Genomic DNA, 24365 nt, shown 5'->3' on the forward strand with positions numbered 1-24365 from the left:
ATTAATTAAAAAAATAAAGTAAAAATCTCAACTAATCCTAACAATGATCTAATGAGCTATACAAAGTCTTGTGTACTTTCTTCGTTATACTGTAGTGTTTAGCATAGGCAGTATGCTGTCCTAGAAAGAGTGCTACATAATGAGTAAGCCTCACAATGTGGGTATCTTAACCTCTGTAGGTGAAATCAAACCTATCCCAAACAGCGTTGGTTGAGAACTAACAAATAATGTATAAAACGCATTTGAAAAGCACCATCAACAATAATCAGGGCTGATACTATTATTATCTGGTATAGAACCTCAGTCATATTTTCCTTCCTCACTATGATTTCCACATAAAGAAGCAATAAATTTCAAAGCAAACTAATGCTGAATTATTAAAACTTATACTTCCTGAGAATGTCCTATACAAGGATAGAACTAATTCATACACATCTCCATTTCAGATTTAACGATACACTCTATTGAAAAATAGTTGTAAGACTAAACCGTTTGGTAATTTTCTATTACAACATACCTGGGCCAGAACTGGCTGCCTGCAGGCCTTATGTGTATGTATGTGTACCTCCCTTTAACTATCAGAAACTCGCAGGTACTCAGAGCAAACTTACAGTGTTAAAACGTAAGGAGTTCAAAGGAGATCTAGAAATCTTAAAAATCCCTATCATTTTTATAGAAGATGTACAAATAATGTAACACGTAAACCAAAAAAAAGTATCCATTTTGCCAACTGATGGTCGCATAATCACTCATGTTAGCTTATATCTATTTTGCTCTAGACATCTGTCATCCCGTCCCTTCTTATATAAGTGGTATAACTGAGCCACTCAAAAGATCTCAAATAATTAGGACAATTTTAGCCCTCCAAAACTTGCAAGTTTAACTGGGAAGCTATCAGGTGCACAAGACATACTCGGTGTAAAGAAAACTTACCTTCTGTGTGCACCGCTGATACATAGGTCCAGTTGTACCTCTTCACTATGTCCACCATGGCCCGTGCCTGCTGGGCATCTGAAGGCACGACCCTCATGAAGTACTTGAACAGAGTTTTGTCGCTCAGATCCATGCTTGTTGCCGAGTAAGCAATTTGAGGTATGTTGAAAAGCTGGAGCAAGTTCTGGACCTGAATGGCCACAGAACTGGAGCCAGGCCCGATGACCCCGACTATGGGCTTCTTGGAGCGGAAGGAAGAGGAAGAGCCATCCACACAGCGCACCAAGCCTTCTTCTTCTTCGGAAGAAATGAGGGAGTCCCTTATAAACTCAATGCTCTGCTCTAGGGCCACGGCCGAATGCCAGCAGGAGTCCCTGATCTCGCAGCCCAGGGTGATGTTGGGCAAGAGCGTGGGGTCTGAGTTGATCCTTTCCAGGGTGTGCAGCATGGCCTCCACCCTCTGAATGCCATACTGTTCACGAACTGCCCCACACTTCCGCTCATGAACTTTGTCCACAGTGGGCTGGTGGTGGACAGAAAAGAGAGCCCCGATAATGATGTCACCAGGCATGTGAGCCACCACCCTCCTCTCACTGGACTGTGCGCTCCCACGGACATCTTCTTTCAAAAGCAGGACTGACAGGATCAACAGAAGGACCATTTTAGGAAAGGAGTTCAAGCTAATAAAGACAGCATGGTGGGGAAAATTTAGGCGAGTTCTGAGAGAGAGAATCCGGTGATGTCCTATGGTGAGCCGCAAACCAAAAAATCAGCCAGTGATTTAGATGTGCTCTCTAAAGGACCACCATGTCCCCAGGGACCATTTAGTTAGATGCATCCATATGTGATCACGATCTTCAAAACCTGGGGAAAAAAAATAGAATGGGGATTTAGCAATGTAAGTGCAACCGGATTGGGAAGCTCGAACAGTCTATGCTAATAGAGAAAGAGAGGTCTTTCTGATGTAGGCAACTTGAGAAAAAGAATCCAAAAATCTTTCTGACTCTTTGCCTGTCTCCTTTGTGATTCTGTGATTGGATAAAAGCAGCTGATACAGCTTCTTGATCCTACCTGGCTTAGGTTAATATTTTTTTCATTTGCTCATCTGGAGTACACAAAACCAAATCTCATGTGTGGGAGGTCCAACTATACTCTGACACAAAGGTGAGGGTAAGCACCTAAAAGAAGTATGCCATGAACAGAAATCTTCAAAAAAACCCAAATATTAGACATTGGTGATCCCAATAATAACGACGGTATTTTTGTGTGTTTGTTTTAGAAATGCTCTTTGTGTCCTTCCAAATTTTCAGCATTAAGCATGTACTGATTACGCAATGAAAAAATAAAGTTACTTTAAAAAAAAGCCTACAAACCCCATCTTCAAATGCAATGTAAAGCAAGTTGAATAACATTCCCAACAAGTATTGAGCTTAGTTTCCATACAATATAGACCAAAGACAAATGAGGTCAGATCAGTATTTTCACGTTAAATGAACTATAGGATAGAAGAGGGTTGGAAGATTACAAAGTAAAATGCCCCCAAAGGCATACAAAGGCATAGTGCACTGGTACCAATTTTTGCAGAAAAGAATATTCAGGTTCAAATTCCAGTTCTGCTACAAAGAACTACTACTAAATTATTTAACCTCTCAGCACCAGAATTTTGTCATCTGAAAAATGGGGATCATATGTGCTAGGCTGCCCTTATGGGAATCAATATAAGATACCAACTGTGCAAATGTTTTGTATATTGAAAACGGATATATATATTCAAGACATGATTTTTTTCTGTTATTAAATTTCCAAGGGCCTTCTGTGGCTAGGTGGTGAGGACAGAAAATTCTCTGGCAACACACTCAGTTCTCCAGAGTCTTCAAAGTAATTACAGAGTCTTGTAATAAAACTGACAGTAATCAGTCCTTTACCCTGATCCAGGAAAAATTTCCACATCATGAAGATTCAAAGGGCTGGAGGGATGCATATTTGGAACTATACTTCCAAGTAGAAACTTAGTATAGCTATGAATATAGTCATCTATTTTAGTTTAAACTCCTGGGGAAGAAGAAAATTTTGTCCCAGGTTGCCTACAGCAAATTCTAGCATGATTTGTAAAAGAGAACTGACAAATTAGTGATCTGGGTTATTTAAAGGATTGTTTAAGAGACTTATTTTGTAAGTTATTAGCTCTGCCAGCCAAAGATCTCAAGTTGTTTTAAAGTGACTCCCTAAGCATCACCTTTCAAAGACAGGTGATGTTGCTTCAGGAGTTTATGCAATTATGATGTTTCCTCAAGAATACCAATGGTTTTCAAGACTCATCAGATCTGCAAAAATTCTAGTCAGGACACATAATGAATATAACCTGAATCACATTTCTAATCACTCTCACCCTCATTTTCACCATTTCCTTCCACTGTTTCCAATGGCAACAGAGAAATGCTCCCTCTGTACAGTGCCAAACACTAAAACACACACACACACACACACACACACACACACACACACACACACACCCTCATCAAATAGCTACACGCTCCAGAGTAACTAGATTTTTAGCAATATTTAGGGGAAAAATCAGCTTTGGTATGGAAGTTGGCATTGTAGACAAGGGGGAAGGAAACAAAGACATATTAATTTTCTCGTTGGGAAATTATCTGAATATTCTCAAGCTTTCCCTTCACTTTACTTAGACCAAAGACTTGGGGACCAATGCTTATTATCATGGTCATGTGAATTCTACTTCAGACAAAAAAAAATCTGAAGTAAAAGGAATCACAATTTCTCATTAAATCCAGAATGTTAGTAAGCAAATCCAGTAACAAAACAGGACTCATTTTTATTATGTAAGAGCATCAAAGCGACATGAGAGACTAGAAGTGGCCCATCAAACTGATGAACCTAAAATATCGATCTCATGCATTTTATGTTAGAGTTATTTCCAGCAAGCCCCATGTACTGAGAATATATATTGATACACACACACACACATATATATATATATGTAACTTCCTATGATAGGCTAAATTAATTACTTAACTCATTCAACAAATACCTATTAACTACAGAGTGGCAAAGACTAATATAACAAAGAAGTACAGTGATGTGCATCGATAATCACCATCATTATCTTTCATTGAGCGCCCATCATACACCAGGCGTTTATTCACTAACTCATTAATCATATATTTATGGCCTGCCTATGCTATGACTCTCTCCTGGGAATCAAACATTCAAGAGAAAACAGGGTGTACATGCTCCCTATACTCATGGGGCTTACAAATCAGTACTCTAAAACAGCGGTCCCCAGCCTTTTTGGTACCAGAGACCGGTTTCCCGGAAGACAATTTTTCCACGGAAGTGGGGGGGGGATGGGGGGGATGATGATTCAGGCGGTAACGCAAACAACGGAGAGCAATGGGGAGCGGCAATGAAGTTGCACTTGCTCGCCGCTCACCTCTTGCCGTGAGGCCTGGTTCCTAACAGGACGGTCTGGTACCAGTCCAAGGCCCAGGGGTTGGGGATCCCCGCTCTAAAAGGTGACTTGAACTGGAACCTGATGAGTGCAAAGGACAATAAAATGAAGAATGAAGTCAGTCATGTGAAAAGTGTGGCTAGAACATAAATAACGAGCGCAATTATGGTACAAAATGAGGTTGGAAAGATACGGAACGGCCAGACCATGTAGGATCTTGTAGGCTCTTAAGGAATTTGGAACTTAAGTGCAACAGATAGCCACTGAGGAAGTGTAAACAAATGACTGGCACAATCCAATCGTAGAAAAGATTCTCCCAGCTCCTCATTGTTCCGGATAGTGGACTTGAGAAATCTGAGACTCTTATAATACTCTAGGTAAGAGATGATAGTGGCTTGGCTATGATTGGTGACAGTGGATATGGAGACAAGTGGACACAGTCAGATATCTTTTGCAAGTAGAATCAACTGGACTTGCTGACGGACTGGATGTGGGTAAGGTAGAGAGGAATCAGTGTCTACTCCTAGGTTTTGAGTCTAACAAACTAGTATATTCTGGTATCATTAAAAGGGATGGAACTGACTGGAACAGAAACAGATGGGCTCAAGGGAAAACAATGATTTTCTTTTGAACATGTTAAATTTGAGATGGTTTGGAAGCATCCAGGTATAGCTGTCAAAGAGGAAGGAAGATATGTAAGCGTGGACCGAGAGGAGTTTTTTGGCTTAAAGATGTAAACCGGGGGTCATCAATATATAAACCCTTTGAAATGAATAAAATTACCTAGAGAGCAAGTATAAATAAAGAAAAGGTGGGGCTGAAAAGTAAGCCCCACAGAGAGGTAAGGCTGTGGGAAAGCCAGCTAAGGAAACAGAGGCAGCTCAGAAAGTAAGGAGAGAAAGCAAGAACATGTGATATCAGAGATGCCAAAAGAGAATGTCCTGGGCACTTTATAGTTGCAGACATATGCAAGGCTTTCATGCTTCTCGTTCCCCCAGAAGATATTATATTCTATGTGCATTGTGTATCTGCGTCTGTATGTGGGTATGTCTGTATGTGTGGTATGTGTGTGTCAATAATCCTTATAACAACCCTGAGATGTAGGTATTATTTTATTCTATTTTCCTAATGATGTAATGGGTTTTAATAACTTAAAAACAAGCCAATCATGGAATGATGGAGCTAGAATTCATGTCTATGCCTAGTGACTCCATAACATACTCTTATTATCATCTTTTGTCACCTTACCACCCCTTCTGCCAAGAGAGGTATTTCCAAAGTCCATGAAAACTGAGAGGGGCCACGCAAACACAGTTTGAACTTCCACAGGAGCTAGAATCTAACAGGAGTTTGCTTAAAAAATAGAGAGTGATGAACATTTCAGGAGAAGAGATGATTCATACCTAGAAGGTACAAATGTGTATGACTATCTGGCACAAATATATTTTTATTGCCCTGGCATCCCCTACTAGATTATGACCTGCCAGATTATAAATCAATGATTGTTTCATAATCTGCCTTGAATACACACAGTGACTATATTTTATTGATACTAGCTATGAAGCTCAGATACCTGGAAAGTATATTCTGAAATTATGACTTAGAAATTTGACAGAATTGTGCTACAACTCAGATTATTATAAGGTTAAACAACAAGTCATCCCACGTGCTCCCAAAATACAAGAAATCAATACAGCATAAATTCTAAATAGACCAACAGAGTATACCCTAGCTCTATCAGCATCGCTCATTTGTTCAGTAAGTCTTTATTAAGTAACTGTGCTGTACTAAGCACTCTTCTAGTCCCTGAGGATTCAATTATGGGCAAGGCAGACACAAATTCATGCCCTCATGGAGCCTGTAATCCAAGGTGGTTTGTCAGACTATAAATAAGATAAGGAAATAAAATATTGTATGCTATACAGTAATAAGTGTTAAAGAGAAACAATAAGCCAGGGAAGGAAGATAGAAAGTATCAGGGATATGGAAAAAAATTTTAATAATGTAGCCAAAGAAGTTTAAACTGTAAAAGTAAAATTCGGTAAATAACTAAAAGAAGTAAGAGAATGAGTCATGCAAATAACAAGGGAATGAACACTCCAGGTTAAAAAAAAAAGTAAATGCTAAGTCCCTGAGGCAGGTTTATGCTTAGTGTGTTGAGAAACAGCAAGGAGGCCAGGGTGACTGCAGTGAAGTAAAAGTGGGGAGAGAGGAAGAAGGGAGGTTTGAGAGCTAGTATGATGATCAAAGCCTTTTTGGACTTTGAAAGACTTTGGCTTTAACATTGTGTGAGAGTGATTTTCTGGAAGAGTTTTCAATAGGGGAGGGACACACAATGACCAACTTTTCAACAAGAATAAGGGCACAGAGGCAGAACCAAGAAAGCAATTAGGAAACTACTGCAATAATTCAGGTGAGAGAGATGACAGAGGCCTGGATCAGGAAGATGGTAGTATAGGTAGTGAGAACTAGTAGGATTCTGAATATATCCTGAAGATAGAGTGAAAGGGTTTGCTGTCAGATCTGACTTGGACTGTGAAGGAAAGAGAAGGATCAATGAGGACACTAAGGTTTTCAGTCTGAGCAAATAAAAGATGGTACCATGTTGACTGAGGCGGAGAAAACTGTGGAGGAGCAGATCTGGGTGGAGATAACCGCAATTCAGTTTTGATACACCAATTTTTAATTCTTGTTAGAAATTCAAGAAGAGATATTTAATAAGCATCTGATATAAGAGGTTGAAATTCTGGAGAGAGGTCTGCAAGGAGATATAAATGGAGGAGGCATCAGTATGTAGATGTTCTTTTTTGTAAAACATAAAACTGGATGAAATCACCTACGAATTGGAAAGAGAAAAACTAGTTCTGAGACTGAGGCCCGGGGAATTTCAATGTTTAAACTCACAAAGACCCAGAGACAAGGAAAAACCAGCAAAGGAGACTGAAAAAATTTTTGAACAGAAACCTTATCTTGTAAAGTGTATGTGTGGTGGGGAGGGGGATGAAATGTGAAGTATTCAAGTTCTATTAAAGCAAAAATAAAAACAGATATGGCTGTGTTTTCACAAGAAATATTATGAGTGTGTGTGTATGCACGGTCGGGAAACATACACAGTGACTTTAATGAGATGTCCTCTGGGTGATGGGAATATGCATAATTTTTAATTTCTTCTTTGCTTTTATCTGTGCTTTCTAAGTTTCCGAATTTCTACTAGCAAAGCTATTTGTTACTTGTGATGTTTTTTTAAATGTGGGATTGAGGGATCTACTTTCTAAATTTCTGCCCCAGTCTCTCTTATGGTCATCTCCTCTCAATCTGCCCCTCCTTGGAAGTCTGCTAGTCAAGTTAAATTTGGGTCTCCTTTAGGTATTCTGAATATATCTTGAACCCCTTTGCCCCAGTGGTTCTGTTCACGCTGCTTCTTAGCCCTGATATGCTCTTGTTTCATGGCCTTAAGGCAGAGTTTTTAAGAGCATGGGCTTGGAGTCAAGTAGACTCGGGTTTGAATCCTGGCACTGCCATCTGTTGGCTGTGTGCCCTTGATCACCTAGCTTCTCTGAGCCTAACTGGAATGAGAATAGTACCTACCTCAAAGAGTTTTAATGGGGATTGAATGAAGTAATATTTTTCAATAGGCCCTTTATAAAAGCTTCCCAGGTCCCTCACCTTGCAGTATGTGCTGTATTCTAAATGCAAGTGGCATTTTTGTCCATACTTTTTAATGTTATTTATTAAGCTAATATTATAGCTATTTATACATGTTTTGTCTTCCAACAGACTTCAAACTCTTTAAATATTAAATCTGTGCCATACGCAACACCTAGTATTAACAGATATTCAATAAATCCTGCTGAATGAACAAATAAGTAAAGGGAGTTGCCTGCACTTCGCTTTCTGGTCAGTTACTTGATTGAGGTGTAAAGATAGTGCCCCCTGCCTCACTGTGGAAAACTGGAGAATGGATATTGAAACTCAAATGGGTCCAGGCAAGAGGGGACATCAAAAAGAGAAGTACGGACTAACAAAGTAGGAGGGAGAAACCTTTGGTGTTCCCCATGGCTTTTTGATATATTAAGGAAAATAGCATCATAGAACTAGAAAGAGTCCTATAGATGATTCAGTTTAACTGAGACCCACGGAGAATAAATGATTTTTAGCAGGCCTAGGACCAGAACCGAGAAAATATCGTCTCAAAACCCAGATTTAATCACACCCTGCAACTTGGTGTCTGTTCTTCTACAATTTTCTAAGCATATAACCTTTAATACATAGATTTTTTATTTAAATGGAATATTAGTATGAAATCTATATTGCAATATACTTTTATTCTCTACATAATGTATTATAAATACCTTTTGAGATTAGTTCATTTTGATGATGGGGATAACAATAAGAATAATTAAAATTCACAGAGAGCTTACTATGTTCTAGGCACTGTGCTTAGCGTTTCACACGAAACGTCATTTAACTATCATTTAAAAAAACTGTAAGATAGATCATGTTATGTATATTTTATACTTGAAGTATCTGGGACTCAGAGAGAGAACAGTTTGGCTAAGATTCTAAAGCAAGTGAGTAGCAGAGCCAAGATTCACACTTAGAGCTTCTATTTCTTTTTAACAGTTGCATAGTATTCAATTATATGAGTGCACAAAAATTTATTTAATTACTCCCTATTTTTGGATATTTAGATTGTTTGTAGATTTTACTACTATCATCAACAACGTTGCACTTTAATTAGTTTTAAAACTATTTCTATAGGACAAATGCATGATATTGCTGGCATGAATCTTCCCACATTTTACAATCTATTAATTTAGATTGTAAAAGGTGGCATTAACTTCACTCTCAGTCCCTTCTCCTTAAGCTTGTCAATTCTGGGTACCACACAGTGTTCTTTCCATAAGAACCTGCTTTCTGTTGCTTGTATACAAGTTCATGAGTGAGGCCATTTCTCCTTAGATATCTCACCAGGAGGTTCATTCATTCATTTAACAAAAGTCTGGTAGAAAAAAAAAAAGGAGGGGGAATAGTAAAACCATATTATTTTATTTTCAGTGTACGGAGCCTTTTCCCATTTACTCCTATTTCAAACTAAAACAAAATTACCACTAAGAAAGTCTGATTATCCCCACTTCATATATCAGAAAATAGAGTCTCCAAGATAATTATTTGCTTTAGGTTATAACTCTGATGTGGTAGGTGTTAGAGGTTGGTAGCTATGTTTTTTAATTCATCATATATAGGTGAATATATATATTCTATACATGTATATTCTTGCATAGATAATGGGAAGAAATTAATACAATAATTTTTAAAAGCTTTCAAAATGTTATAGATCTATGATCTAAAAATATGGAGTACTTTAATTCAATCAAAAGTAGTAAATGACAGGAGTTTATATAAATAGTATAACTTATATGGTATTTTGATTTAGGGTCCTATTTTCAGAAGCACTAGGCTACTTTATTCAATGTTCTATATCATATACTTTGGGTTCATAGCATAATAAAATTAATCACTACCCCATTATAAAAAAATAATATATATTTAATATGCATGAAAGTTCTGGGCCTCAGGTAATCATACAGTCCCATACTGGATCCTAAATGAATAATAAGAAGAAGTATTGGTGGGTAGAATTTACCATAAATGACAACTTACATAGTAATCAGATTCACAGCTTGCATTGTCTTTTATTTTCAACAATCTTCTCAAACACTGACCATCTTTCTGGCACAAATTTCTCTTATATAACTTAATCCCCACACAAGCAAATCATACAGCTCAGGACATCAACACTAAAATGATTCCTTCTGCCTGAGCAACAGCCTCATCACATATAGGGGTGTCAATGTTGCATATACCATGGATGGCTTTGATACATTTCCCTGAAAACCAGTGCATCCGAAAGATAAGAGACACTCTGAGGTATAATGATACCGAGAGCGTTATAGTCCGAGCTCCACTGTTGTATCTATCTCAAGCACACATCTGTGACCCTGTAAACAAGAAAGTCCAGCACCCCCTCCATTTAGCCCAGGACAAAAAATATGCCATATTTTAACTGAAACCTCCTTAAAGCAAAAAGGGGCCATAAAATAACATTGTACAAAAGTGAAATCTGTAATTTTGTGCGTTAATTAAAAGGTGCTGGCAGTAGAATAAAGCTCACTAAATCATTGTAAATCATTACACGATTGGTTTAGTAGTCCATGAAGACCTAAAACAGCCTTCTACAGCAAAGCAATAAAAATGATGTAATCCACCGTTAACTAGTCTCAATTTAATTATCATGCAGGGATTCTAAATTTCTTCCCATTTTGCAGCCTTCAGCTGCTTTCTTTTTATTTATGGCATACCTCCCAAGACTGTAAGGCATTATGGTGCATATTATATTGCCTATCATCAGGTGCTTGAAAATGTGGTTTTGCATTTTTAACTCAATCTCTAGTTACTTATTAATAGCTGATATTTATTGAGTGCCTACTTTGTGCTAAATAATATATAAGCATAATTTAATGTAAGTTTCACAACAACCCTGAGGGGTAGGTATGATTACTACCTACATTAAATATCTCTCGAAATTGAGGTTTAGAGGTGAAGAATCTTGCCAGAAGTCTCATACATATAATAAATGGCAGAGTCAGGACATGAATCCAATTTCTCTCCGGCTCCAAAGCTCACATTCAACATAATCAGATGATACTGTTTCCCATCCGACCAAATGGGTGGGTTAGTTAAACCTTATGCACTGGCTGCAAAACATTCTGGAGACTGCTTTCCACTAAATTCTTATGTAATGTCGATCAGCTTCATTCAGAAGCTGTACAAACCAACTAAATAAATATAGGTAACTCTGTCTCATGGAATCATTTAGATCAGGGCTTCTCAAGCTTAGACCTGTTGATATTTTGGACTAAACAAATTTTTGGTTTGGGGGGGCTGCCATCTTGTGCATTGCAGGATGTTTAGCAGTATCCCTGATCTGCAGATGCCAACAGCACACACCTCCTCTAGTTGTGATGAATAAAAATGTCCCCAGACACTGTCAAATGTTCCTTGCAGGTCAAAGTCATTCCCAATTGAAAACTGCTGATTTACTGAAAACTCATCCTTGTCAAGGTCTATGTAATCATCAAAAAAGAAGATGACTAAGAGTCATCTGGATGTGTCCGTCCCACAAAGCATTTTTCTGAAATGTCCTAATAATTCTAAGGAGAGTAGTTTGGAGAGTAGTAGGCAAGTAGATTTGCCTTACTCCTTCTTTACATTGCCACTTGTTTCCGGCTCCATCATCTTGTTTTGGAGCTTGGAATTTCAACTTGAGAAATACAGATTAAACTGTCAGAGTCAAAGAAGACATTGCCTTACATTAACTAAGCATAGTTCTGAACATTCACAAATTACAAAAACTAAATGTGAGAAGAGTATCCTATGGTACCTGTCACCGTTTCAAAGGCTATGTGAAATACAAAGTTCATTATAATTTTTTAAAGATAAAGAATAATAACTTTATATAGTAATTTTCACGTTGGTTTTTCAAAATCTTATTTTTAAAAAAGTAATATAATATTATTTACCTTTCTTCTGGGTCTTTAAAGGATTCTACTACATTACCTGTATTGTGTAATACTTTGTATGAAAACAAATTGATTTTTAATATTTTAAAATTATTCTTCTGCAAAATATTATGATGCAACAGGCTACATTATTATTACAGGGCCCATTAGTGCCATTATGACTATGAACTTCTAATTTTCCTCAGAACATTCATGCTCAGAAGTTTAAAGTCAGTGGCCTATACCTAGAGTTGTAAAAAATAATCATTAGGGAATTATTCTTAGGCCTTTATGAGACCAACAGAATCACATCAACATAAAATACATTTTCTTGCATCTAACTTTTTCCTTTAAATTTCCTGAATAGTTTGACTAAGAGAAAAGAAGCTATTTGAAACAGCAATTATGTATCAACCATATGGTTGTTGAGAAGATTAAACTCAATAACATAGGAAACCTAGGAAACATCTGATATTCAAAGGCCTAGATGGGATTAATAGTCATAACGACCGGTTCTGTACTTTTCACTCTGGGTCTGGCACTTGACTTATATTTGTGTAACTAATTCACCATAATCACTCAATGAGGCTAATAGTGTTACAACCTGTTCTCCATTTTAAAAATGAGGAAGAGAGGCAGAGCAATGTTAAGTAACTTGCCCAAGGTTACATAGCTAATGAGCCACAAAGCTGGGATTCAAACTCAGGCAATCTTGTGCAAGGGTCTGTACTCCCAACCACATCACAAGTCACTGGAAACCACAATGAAACAATTCCATGGTGTTTATCTAATAAAATGGAAAAGTTATCTAATATAATGGAAAAAGGATAAGTCTGAGTTCCAAACAAATCAGACATATGTGTGTGTGTGTACACACACACACACACACACGTGTGTGTTATAAAATTATATATACATATAATTTTATTTTTCCATTTCCCTGTTACATGACAGTGGAAAGAAACAACCCTCAATTTTAACAACAGAAAAATCACTACCCTGTATGATTGTTATGAGTATTAAATAAGATATATAATGCTTGGCACGGTGCCTGATGTGCTCAATAAATGATAGTTATTAGAGCAGAGATGAGCCTTGCACCGAGACCTTTCCTTGCTTCCCAAGCAAAGGTACATACACGACTAAAGGTACATACAATTCAAATGAGATTAGAACTGATAAAATCTCGATATTTTTTCTCTTGTTTGAGAATTTAAAGAAAATGGGAGCAAGCTTATGGCATAATGTTTTTTAGAACTACGTTTCAACCAACTGAGAGAAAGGAATATCAAGAAAATATTTTCTCAGTTACAGATAGTTGAAATGCAAACTCAAAATTTAAATTTTCCTGGGTTATACAAGCACATCATAAACTAAAAAATATTTCTTTTGAGGCTCCTATATTCTTATATTCTCCAAACTCCACACAATGAAAGTGATGACTAAATGATGCCTCGGGTCTAGGATTAACATTTCTGTGAATATTAAAAATAACACATATTTCTCAATTGTAGAATGGTCCTGCTTTGTAGTAATACACCTTCAGTTTATCCAAATGCCAAACTGATCAGCTTTAGCATATACCAACATATATCAAAAGGAGGTAGTCTTCACTATTTTATGAAGTTAGTTTAAACTCCATCTACCAAAATAACAGCAAAAAGTATAAGGAGGAGTAGTTGGATGTGTCTCTTCATCTCATGAGGACAGAAATCCTGGCAGAAATTGGTATACAAATAAGTGCAATATTTTTCATGATTAACTTTATCTTATATTTTTTCTACCTGTAATTTCACCTAGGTTTCATTGGCACTTAATTTAGTTTTTCTATATAAAATGCTCTGACAATTCCATAAGAGACAATGTAATACGACTCCCATAAAATCTTCAACATGTTTTGAAGAAATGTAAAAAAACCTTAGAATTAGTAAAATCTTTTAGTCATGAAAGTAAACATGTTTAATGAGATAAATTATTGAATAGGGAACAAAACAATGTCAACAAGCAGAGTATAACCTGAAGATATTATGTAGCTGCTTAAATATTCTCAAAGTCTGTATACTTTGTACTGGTTGGGCATACTACCTACGAGTGAATTTTTCAGCTTTCACTTTGGCATTTGTCATCATATCCATAATGTGTACCATGATGTGATGGCAGAGGCTTATGTCTACCTATGAAAGTAAAGTGAAGAACTGGGCAAGTACTTGAATATTCAAATACCACTCCTCTCCTCCAAATAATCTCAATACGCCCTTTAATAAATGAACATTAAAGAGTTTGGTTTCTTGGATGAATTGGGAGATTGGGATTGACATATATACACTAATGTGTATAAAATAGGTAACTAATAAGAAGCTGCTGTATTAAAAAATAAAATAAAATGCAAAAAAATAATAAACATAAAAGCGAATCACAGGTCCTGTGCACACTGAAGGGGAAGGGGATAATGCAAGGGCAAGGATATCAGGAGGTGGTGACCGTGGAAACTACCTTAGAATCTGTCCATCATAGACTTCCAGTACAATGTTGAATAAAAAGTTCAAGGACAAAAAAACAAACAAACAAGAGTTTGTCTTGTTTTTGAATGTAGCCTACAGCAAAAATATTACCATGGGATAGCAAAGATCTAGGGCGTGCAGTGAAAATACCTAAATTATATATTTTGTCAAGCAGATTCTAAATGACCAGGGAAAGCTTTTCTCTTAAAGAAGCAGCAAAGCAATTATGTAGAAAGTACTATATTCTATTCACATTCTTCAAAAACAAACAAAAAAACCCAAACCTTGTAGGATCTGTCCGGAGTGCTGAAAAGGTTTCCAGTGCAGAAGGCTGGAGGCTGGGTTGTGCATTAACCTGATGAGTTCACAAAGCAGTATTTTCAAGTCCCAACCAAAGATCCTTTGAAACAGAAATTGACATCCATAAAGGACAAAAATAGTCACAACTGACTCTTAAATGTGTAACTGCATGGATATAAGAGAGAAATTAAAGGAGGAAATGTCCTGTGCTCCATGAGAGGAATAAGGATCACAAAGCACACCTAACAAGACGTAGCACACCTGAACACTCCAAAACTCAAAAGGATGTCTAGAATGTTGTATAACTAAGAGGATTCTACAGAAAACCTAAGCTTCGCCCCACGGCAGCTAGGGTGGGGGGCTGCACATAGCACAAAGCAGTGCTTCCCTGGCTGCCTCAAAAGGCCAACAGTTAGCATGAAGGATACAGATGAGCCCTAGATCAGTCTCAAGGGACGTAGAACAATGAAACAATATGTAGAGAATGAAGAAAGTGGAAGGAAGCCACTGACTTCCCACTGACCTGTGTCAGTTTCTTAGCGGAAAGTAAAGTGTGGGAGAATCTACCTGCTTGGCCACTCAAGCTTTCGATTCAGCTGAGGCGCATCAAGATAGTGCCTGAATAAGCACAGGCACTTGTTAACCTCTCCTCAATTTCCCTTCCCCACAGCGCCCGCTCCGGAGGGAAATGCGGGCAGTTGGAAATCCAGCACCAGTTCCAGAGCCCCCCAGGCTGATTCCTCACTTCCCTCTTCGAAGTCCAAGTGCAGGGTAGACTCTGGTCACCCGGCTAGCTAGTGGGCCTGCCCCGGCTTCTTTCCCCAAGTCGCTGTAGCCAGGGCTCTCTCCTTGGCATGCCGCTCATGCTGCCACTCCGGGGTAACTAGCAGGCATTGTGTCCGAAGGGAAAGCTACATCCACGGGAGACGAAAGAGCGGGAGGGCGCAGACTGGGGCTCAGAGAGAAGCACGCTAGCCCGAGTGAAAGCGCTGTGCTTTCAGCACCACCCGCTGTCCCCCCTCTTCCCGCAGCAGGCGCCTGGTCACCGCAGCTAACCGGTCTACTGGAAAGCGATTCTCCTTCCTCTTCCTCTGCACCTTCGCTTCTCTGAATTCTGAGCCCTCGGGTGGTATGGAGGAGCCCAGTCTGAATTCTAAAAGCACGCACCTGGCCCTCAGGGAGCGGGAACTCGCATCCGAAGGCATGCAGAATCCCCTTCTCAACCCTTGCGGCCATTCCCTCATTTACCCCATTGCTCTCGCCCTTTCTCCCCAGCAGGTTTAACTGAAGCTATCCGCGAATGGAGCGGACTTCATCCTTGAGGTTCTGGCCACCCCCGCTGCTCCACCCTCGTCCCCCTCCCCCAAACCAAACTGTAAGCTCCCAGCAAGCGTATAGCTCATACATTCTTCCCGGGCCCGAGCACACTTGGGTAAACAGGCACTTAGCAAGCTTACCCCCCTGTTGGCGGCGCAGCAGGCAGTGAGGCGCGGTCTAGCTAGCCCCCCATAAAGTTGGGCCGCGCGGATCAGCGGGGCAGAGCCGGCCTCTCCAGTCCCGGGCTCCCCCCCGCGCGAGATGATCTTAAGCTCATCGCCTGCGCTCCGTGCGCGCAGAACAGCAGAGCTGAGGGCGGCGTGTGCAGCAATTCTCCCTGCTACTGAGAAAGGGGAGAAGGGGGGGAAGGGGAGAGCGCGGAGGAGGGAGGGGTGGTAGTTTGTATTTATAGAGAACAGAGTTCTCAGCGCAACTTTTTGGTGCCACCAAGTGGCACAGTGAGCTCCTTTAGGAACACAGACTTCGGGTCGAATCTGGATGGGTAAAGCCAGCTTCACAGCCAGATGCTCACATGGTGGGAGGGTTGGGGGACATCCCCTCGGACTTGAGTTTTCCCATGTGAACTTTCTCATCTCAATGGCTGGGATTCAGATCCGTAAATTCTAAGAATGAGCTTGTATTGAGGGGGAATGTGTACCTGTGCCTCCTTCAGACAAGTGGCAGAGGTGTCAAGGACACTGGGCAGATGCCAGTAGCCTCCTAGGAGTCTAGGAACCCTTGTCTCAGGAAGAATATGTTTCCTTCTCTCTCCTAACCCTTCTGTCCAGATTACAGTATTCTCAAATATCACTCTTAGCTGTCCTGCTATCCTGAGTGCCCAACCTTTAAAGTACGATGCCATTCATTTTCCTTGTGCTAGAATCAATTCCAGATTCTTTACCAAACCCTCATTCAAAGAACATCACAGCTTGACACCAAATCCCCTTCTTTAATTGCTACCTTTAAAAAAACATGTGACTTTAGACTCTGTGCATCCAAACCTCTCCAGACAGCACTCAGGACTCCAGGACTCCAGGCTACAAGCTAGGTATCTGACTGTCCTTCTCACCCATTTCTACAGACCTCTTAGCACACATTACACCAACAGCAAAGCCAAGAGCTTGCAAATGCCTTTGATATTTTGAGGGAAAATACCTTGAAGCTTCCTTTATCCAGATTTTCTGGGCCCTCTTCCTTCCTTGTAGGCAGATCCTCAAACCCATAAAATCATAGACACTGCTACTGCATGGGACCTTAGTGACCCAAAACACAGAAGAGCCTCTACATTTTGCAGATGGAGAAACACAGTACACAGAGGTTAAGGGACTTGTTCAAGGTCACACACTTTCCTAGAGACAGCCCAGAGACTACCCAGAGTGATACTAAACGAACACATTATGCCAAACCTGACTTCCAGGCTCCTGCTCTTTCTACCACCTTACACAGCCCATTCAGTCATATTTAGCTCTCTTCTCTTCCCTCTCCCTCCATATCCCCCTCTCTGACCCCATCCTTTGCCAAAGTCCCATAAAGGAACCTAGGGTAAGGCCATCTTCCTAGCCCCAATTGGAGTACATAAACTTGAGCTTAAAGGTGCAGAGTTGCAGGTGTAGCCCCTTAAAATGGCCCCTGTTCTCAAAAACCTCTCCTCGGTAGTGTAGTCATGGAAGTGTCATTTTAGAAATGGAACACTGGCATTTACACCCAACCAGGTTCCTCTTTTGCTGTCTCTTTTCAGGGTGAAGCACCAGCAAATGCTCTTATTAGCCTCCCACCAACACCTAATGGCTTCATAAATAGAGAAGCCCTCCTCCTTTGGTAAATGCACCCCTTTGTGCACATGTATCAGTATGCAAGAAAAGAGAGAGAGAGGAAGAGAGGTGTCCAAACGCTCCCTTTGGCTCAGAGCTCTATTTTTTCTCCTCTGATTTTTTTTTTTTTAGTTCATTTTCTATGGAAACGAGCCCACTTAAATTCCTCACTTATGCAAATACAAGCAAAATGATATTCATAAACCTCTCATTGGAGCGACGCCGCGGTAGCCTGGGCTCCCGACTAGAGATTCATGTCTGATTCACACAGCACACGTCCTTGTGGGGTGACTTTCCTAAACTTGCAGGACCTCGTAGCGTCCGTGGCTCCACCACTTCTCCACCTGCCCACCACCTGCCCCCCACCCCCGGGGTCCCTTCGCCCAAGCTCCCGCCCCTTGCCTGACTGCTTTCCATCCCTGCGCTGGGGGAGGGGCTCCGGAGGGCTCCTACTGCCGCGGCGACCCAAGAGCCGAAAGAAAGAAAAACGCGCGGTGCTTACCAGGTGCGCGCCCGGAGCCTGGCGCCCCGAGCCAGCCGCTCCTCTCGGGCTCCCCGCGCTCGCGGAGCGGCCTGGGCTGCAGCTGGGGCGCTAGTGGCGACGATGGAGGCAGCGGCGGCAGCAGGCGGAGCGGCTCCGTCCGCGGCCCGCGGCGTTGGCGCTCGCGCTCTCGCGCCAGCGCGGGGAGCGCGTGCTGCGCTTAGGTAGACGCAGCTGGAAGCGCTGCGCCGGGCCGGCTCCTACTCCTGCAGCGCGCGGCGGGGGCGGGAGAGCGAGCAAGCGCGCACACACTGGGTGACGAGGGTCTTGAAGGCTCGTAGTCGTGGGGTTCGAGCGAGGGTAGCCTCGGGCTCCCTCTGCAGCTCCTCGGCTTCCCTCCGGGAGCCGCGGAAGGAGAAGAGCTGTGCGGAGAGGCGTGGGTAGCGTGTCACTCATAGAGAAGCTGGGGGAGCAGGTAGATAATAAGCTTCTCTCTGACGGTGGCACTTAAACCCCTGACAGTGATTGGGAGAAGGGGCGTCACTGCTGGAGGGTAGAGAGAACCAGGAAATCAGGGAACCCCAGGATTATTCAGAGGTGTGAGTGGTTAGGAAGAACGGTCTCTTTAATGGCATTACTTATTAATTAAGCCATTTTGCATTTGTCTCCATTTCTTACAAACGAGTCTTTCTACGTCTATTAAAATTTCTTCCTCCATAGCAATTAAATATCTTTTTCCTTCCTTAAATGACTTTGCATCTCTTCCCCCACTACCCCCGTAACTGACCAAGATTGTAAAAAATGCTGAGGTTATCTTTAAATTCCAAAATCAGACTTCCTTTCTGCCTCTGAAAAGAGATTGGTATAAATTAATCGCATGACTTAATTTAAAGAAAAAGACATTGCACAATATAATTATTATTCTTTCTCATTATATTTCCCTAGCCACGTGCTTGCAGCAGTTGGGTGAAAGGTTAAAAGAGGAGGACATTGAAGTTAGGAGGTTGGTTATAATGTATTCATTGCTAATGTAGGTTTCCCGCAAGACCCTTGAAAGCAAGGCAAGTTGTTCTTTGATAGCTTCAGGATTCAACAAGAAAAAGACATGCATCTAACACACCTCGTTGATCTTTACAATGGCATCTTTCTTCTCCCCGTTTTCATGTGTACTCTGATGGTGGCATTGTTCATTTTTGATATTCTTTGATTGCAATCCGCAAAGCAAGCTTTAGTACTTTGTAGAGGGGCCAGTAAAGCTCTGGTTGACCTTCCTGAATAAGAAAGATGAGAAAGATGGTATAGATGAGAAAATACAAAGCTAGGAATATAAAGGGGAACTAATGACTAGATGATTCTGGAAATGTGATTAAGTCTGATGTGTAAAATGATTTGTTAGCCCAATTGACTGAGGCATTGGCGATAAAGACATGATCAGAGATTTGATCCTTGGGTGGACCACTTAGCTTTGAATGAGCGTGGAACACAATAAGTTCCCCATCTTTTTTCATCATTTGGAACTAGCTCAAAGCACACAAGAGTGGGCTGAGCCTATGTAAGAAGGGGTTCTCATGGTGGCTACTCAAGTCACTTAAATTCTTCAATTTCCTACACATATTTCCGGCCTGGCTGTCTCCCAGGGTTATGGAGAGGATGAGATGCAAAAAGATATTTCAAAGCATGTCAGAAATGATAAAGCACTCCATAAATGTATTATATAGTTTATCAAGACATATCCGTGTCCTATGCTCTAAAAGCTAAAATGCAAAGAATATTCCCCACGTTGAACAACAGTGATATTTTCAGGTGAGAAGGAAAACAATATTATATGATCTTAAATTGTTCAAGGACATTTTACGATACAGCTTTACCTCATAACTGTAAAGTGCTGAATTAGGTAAAAATTAAAATTGAAAGGAGCATTGTTTTCAGTCCCAAAAGCAAATTCTGATTATAAATTGCTCAAGGGTAAGACTTTTGCCTTAGGATGAGCTATTAGTAATCAAAATATTTTAATTCTTATGTAGAATAGTAAAAAAGAATGAAAAAGCTATTTATACTTACAATTAAGTTCAAAACTTGGAGTCTCCATTGATTCCTTTCATTTTCTCACACATGACAATCTGTCAGGAAATCCTGTTGGCTCTACCTTCAAAATATATCCAGAATCCTTCAACTTCTAACCACCTTCACAGATACCACGTTGAATCAAGCCACCATCATCTTTTATCTGGGTATAGCAGTAGCTTCCAAACTGGTCTTTCAGCTTCTTCACTTTTTCTCTACAGGCTAATATTCAACACAGCAGCCAGAGTGTTCTTTTTAAGAAGTTAGCTTAACTCAAAATCCTCCAGTAACTTTCCATGTCTCTCAGAGTCAAAGCCCAAGTCTTTACCATTACCCTACAGAATCTGTCCCCACTCCAGTACCTTTCTGACCTCATTTCCTAGTTATCATCCTCTTTGCTCATTCCACTCCAGCCACCAGGACTCCCTTGCTATTTCTTAAAACAAGCCTGACACGTTCCAACATAGTGATCTTTGCATTAGCTGTTTCTTCTGCATGAAACGGTCTTTCTCAAGTAATCATTGTGCTAACTCCTCTCCTTCAAATCTTTGCTAAAATCTTACCTTCCTAATGAAGCCTTCCCAGACTAGCATATTTAATACTGTAAACTACTTTCCATTCAATCTCGGCGCCCCTAATCCCTTTTACCCAGCTCTATTTTCCCCCATTATCTCTTAATACAGTGCAATGTACTATATAATGTACTCAATGTTATGATTATTGTTTATTGTCTGTGTCTTCCCTTCCCTTCCATTAGAATGTAGACTCCTCAAGGAAGGAATCGTTGTTTATTTGTTTGTTTGACTGATGTATTCCAAACACTCAGAAGATAATTCTAGCACCTAGAAGCCACTCAATAAGTATGTTTAAATGAATATTTATGAAAATAGAGGTATACGTGTTACATGCTGCCCTTCATTTTCCCAGCTGACATCACTGACAGTAAATCATGTTTGTAGGAGGTCTGCAATACTACTAAGTGACAGCACTTTTTTCCAGCGTGGGCACACTTTCCCACCTTTTGCATTCTGTTTTTGCATTTGTGCTTCCTCGACCTAACCAGCTCATGTTCTAGACTCAAAAGGGGTTATTACAATTCTAAAGGTCTTGCAACTATGTTTATCTGCAGCCACCAAATAACAGATTATAAGTGGCTTCCTAAAATAATTTATTTGAGGGAATTTTATTTTCATTCATTTAATGAACACTTATCAAGACTTTTTCTTTTCTTTTTCTTTTCAGTTACTATACAAGGGACTGTAATAGAATGATGAACCGAATAAGTAAATACTGTCTTAACTTTAGAAAACCTATAGTTATTAGGTATGTGCATATGAGCATTTATATGTTTATTGATTTGTTCATGCCATTGATTAGGTATTTATTAAACTACTATGTGCCAGTCATAGCTAGATATTGTGGATGCAATGATGATTGAAATAGAATTAGTCCCTGTCCTCATGGAGCTTAAAGTCAAGTTAGGAACACACTAACTAATTTGTCTTGCAGCTTGTGGGTGGAAGGCAATGAAGAATTGGACAAGGTAAATTATAAAGAATAGTATGGCATGATGAGCGGCCTGGGTATCTTGTTTGTATAGAACATTAAAAAAAAATTCTCTCTGAGGCCTTAATAACAGGTAAAGATCCATTAGAGGCAACTATGCAGAGAATGTTGTGTGTGTGCTTGTGTTTATGTGGGTTGGTGGTGGGGAGGTATGGTTGACCAGAGCAAAGGAAGAAAGGAAGGGTGTTTACAGGCATAGGGAACGACAATTGGAACTTCTGAGGCAATAGAACACTTGCCATGTTTTGAAAACCGAAAAGACATTGGTGTCAATGAAGTAGAGCTTGGACAATCTTCAGTATATCTCAGTTTGCTCAACTGCAAATGGAGCTTGTTATTTTATCTGAGTTTATTCAATACTTTTAATCTGCCTACATTCTAAATGTGAAAGAACTATATATAAGTCATTAGAAATATAGAATGAAAACCATGCAGAAAGAGGAGCTGACGAACACCCAATTGGTTTTAACTAATGTAGTATCTGTGGTCTACAGAAAATATTTAGTGATGAGTTCACTAGCAAACAAAAAGAAAAGGGAAAATGTCTTAACTAATTATCATTATCTAATATAAGAAAAAGCATCCATTATTAGAAAAAGAATTGTATTGTTCTTGCTGTCTCTAAATGCTAATATTATTACATAGACCCTTACATAAATGACCCTTAAAAACTCAATGCCTTCAGTGAAGATTTTACAGCAAAAATGAAAACCTTTTTCATGTTACATTATCTTATATAAAACTTCAATCTAAACTAAATTCCAGGCATAACATGGAAATTTAACTCAAAGAAGTTGTTACCCATAAGTCCAGTGTCACTTACCTCTCTATTCTCCAGGCAGGGCAAATTTAGAATATCACCCTGGGAAATTTTTAGTTTGTCTTGATACTGGGTTAAAATACAATAATAAAAGAGCTTTTTTTCTCTTAATACTTGGGAAACTACTTCAGTCAGTTTTCCAGGATAAAGCCCTTGTCCAACCAGTGCATACGCATGGCAAACACAGATCCTCATTTTCACTCTATGATCCTTGGCCATGCTTAACTGTCATTACAATAGGCAAAGCACTTCCCTGATAGCCCAGAATGACTAGCCAGATCCACTTAGATTGTGAGCCCCAACCCAAAGGGTGTATCATAGTGCTACTGGATTTCAAGCCTAACAGATGGGCATTTGAAAACTAGTTCTGTCTCTTACTTGAATAGGGGACTTGGCCAATCTATTGAGTCTCAAAACCTAATTTCCTTACCTGAAAATGGAAAGTATAATTTTAAAAATGCCTATTTCTCTTGGTTATATATAAACACTTTGTCAGCTAAAGCAGTGTTATAGAGATCTCAGGTGAATCATGGTTCTTTTTTCTCAGGTGAATCATGGTTTCTTTTCTCTTACATTCCCTCACAATCTGGTTCTGTTGTTCCCGTACTACGTGGAGGCAAGAATTTTGATAATGGTGTTGGATTATTAGGGTCATAAATAGCAAAAGTAAATTCCTCTCAATTTTGTTTTCAAATTGGCCAGAAATGTCTTATTTTCCTTCTCTAAAACATAAGGAATAGTATCTATGTAGTGGGTTTGCTGCTAAGATAAGCGATAATGGATGTGAAGCAATTGTCTAGCCCCTGAAATGTGGCAGGTGCATGATATTTGGTGATGATAATGATGCGAATGAGGATTAGTTTATTTAAATTTCCAGCTATTTACATCAATACATTAGACTGGACAAGGCACTCGACATGTAGCTTGGGACTTGAGGTCTATTCTCTGAGACACTTGGGAATTTGAAAAACACCTTCCAGTCTACTAGAGTTCATCTCTTTGTTAACGCATATAAATTGCAGGGCAAAGTCTCGTGGTATTCTTAGTCAATACTTTTGGCAAAGGCAGTGATTTTTTTCATCTACAATTAAAAATAGATTAAACTTAATGGCAGCAACATTGTTTTGCATTTAAATGACCAAGTAAGGTTATACAGAGGATTTTATTCTTCAAAACAGAGCCTTGGAATCATTGCTTAATAGAATCCTTGGAAACTTCACACTGTATACATGAGACAATTATGCTCTCAATGGTATACACACAGCTGTTGCATCTATTCATATGTTTAATTATAAAGAATCTTAATCACCTGAAACCCAACACTATACCTAACATTCACTGTAGTGATTTAGATTTCTGTTGTTTTCAATGTTTCATTTTCTTAGAAGTAGCTTATTGAGCTAAAGTAAATGATTTAAAGTTAGGTAGTAATCATGGCAATGACAGAAACTTGATAATTGATGTTTACAATGAAAGTAAATTATGTTACTAAAAATTTGTTTAGTAATATTACAAAATTAAAATTATGTTACTAAATA

The 24365-nt window shown here is 39.6% G+C and overlaps 1 protein-coding gene across 6 annotated transcripts in view; it reads right to left on the reverse strand.

The window, feature by feature from the left end:
* Positions 1–18603, reverse strand: part of GRM5 (glutamate metabotropic receptor 5) — a 549516-nt gene extending 530913 nt beyond the window's left edge. For 2 of the 6 annotated variants that reach the window (XM_060303884.1, XM_060303880.1), the window contains exons 1-3: positions 16226–16407; positions 14753–14868; positions 934–1797 (exon numbers count right to left, since the gene is read on the reverse strand). In XM_060303884.1, coding sequence (XP_060159867.1) covers positions 934–1594 — 661 coding nt within the window. In that variant the 5' untranslated portion in view covers positions 1595–1797; positions 14753–14868; positions 16226–16407. Of the gene's footprint in view, positions 1–933; positions 1798–14752; positions 14869–15935; positions 16057–16225; positions 16408–18398 lie in introns of those variants that run through there. The other 4 variants (XM_060303882.1, XM_060303881.1, XM_030835853.2 and 1 more) reach the window with 4 other exon arrangements.
* Between the last annotated feature and the right edge of the window lie 5762 nt (positions 18604–24365).

The sequence above is a fragment of the Globicephala melas genome, chromosome 8 (genome assembly GCF_963455315.2).
Source record: "Globicephala melas chromosome 8, mGloMel1.2, whole genome shotgun sequence".
Taxonomy (NCBI): domain Eukaryota; kingdom Metazoa; phylum Chordata; class Mammalia; order Artiodactyla; family Delphinidae; genus Globicephala; species Globicephala melas.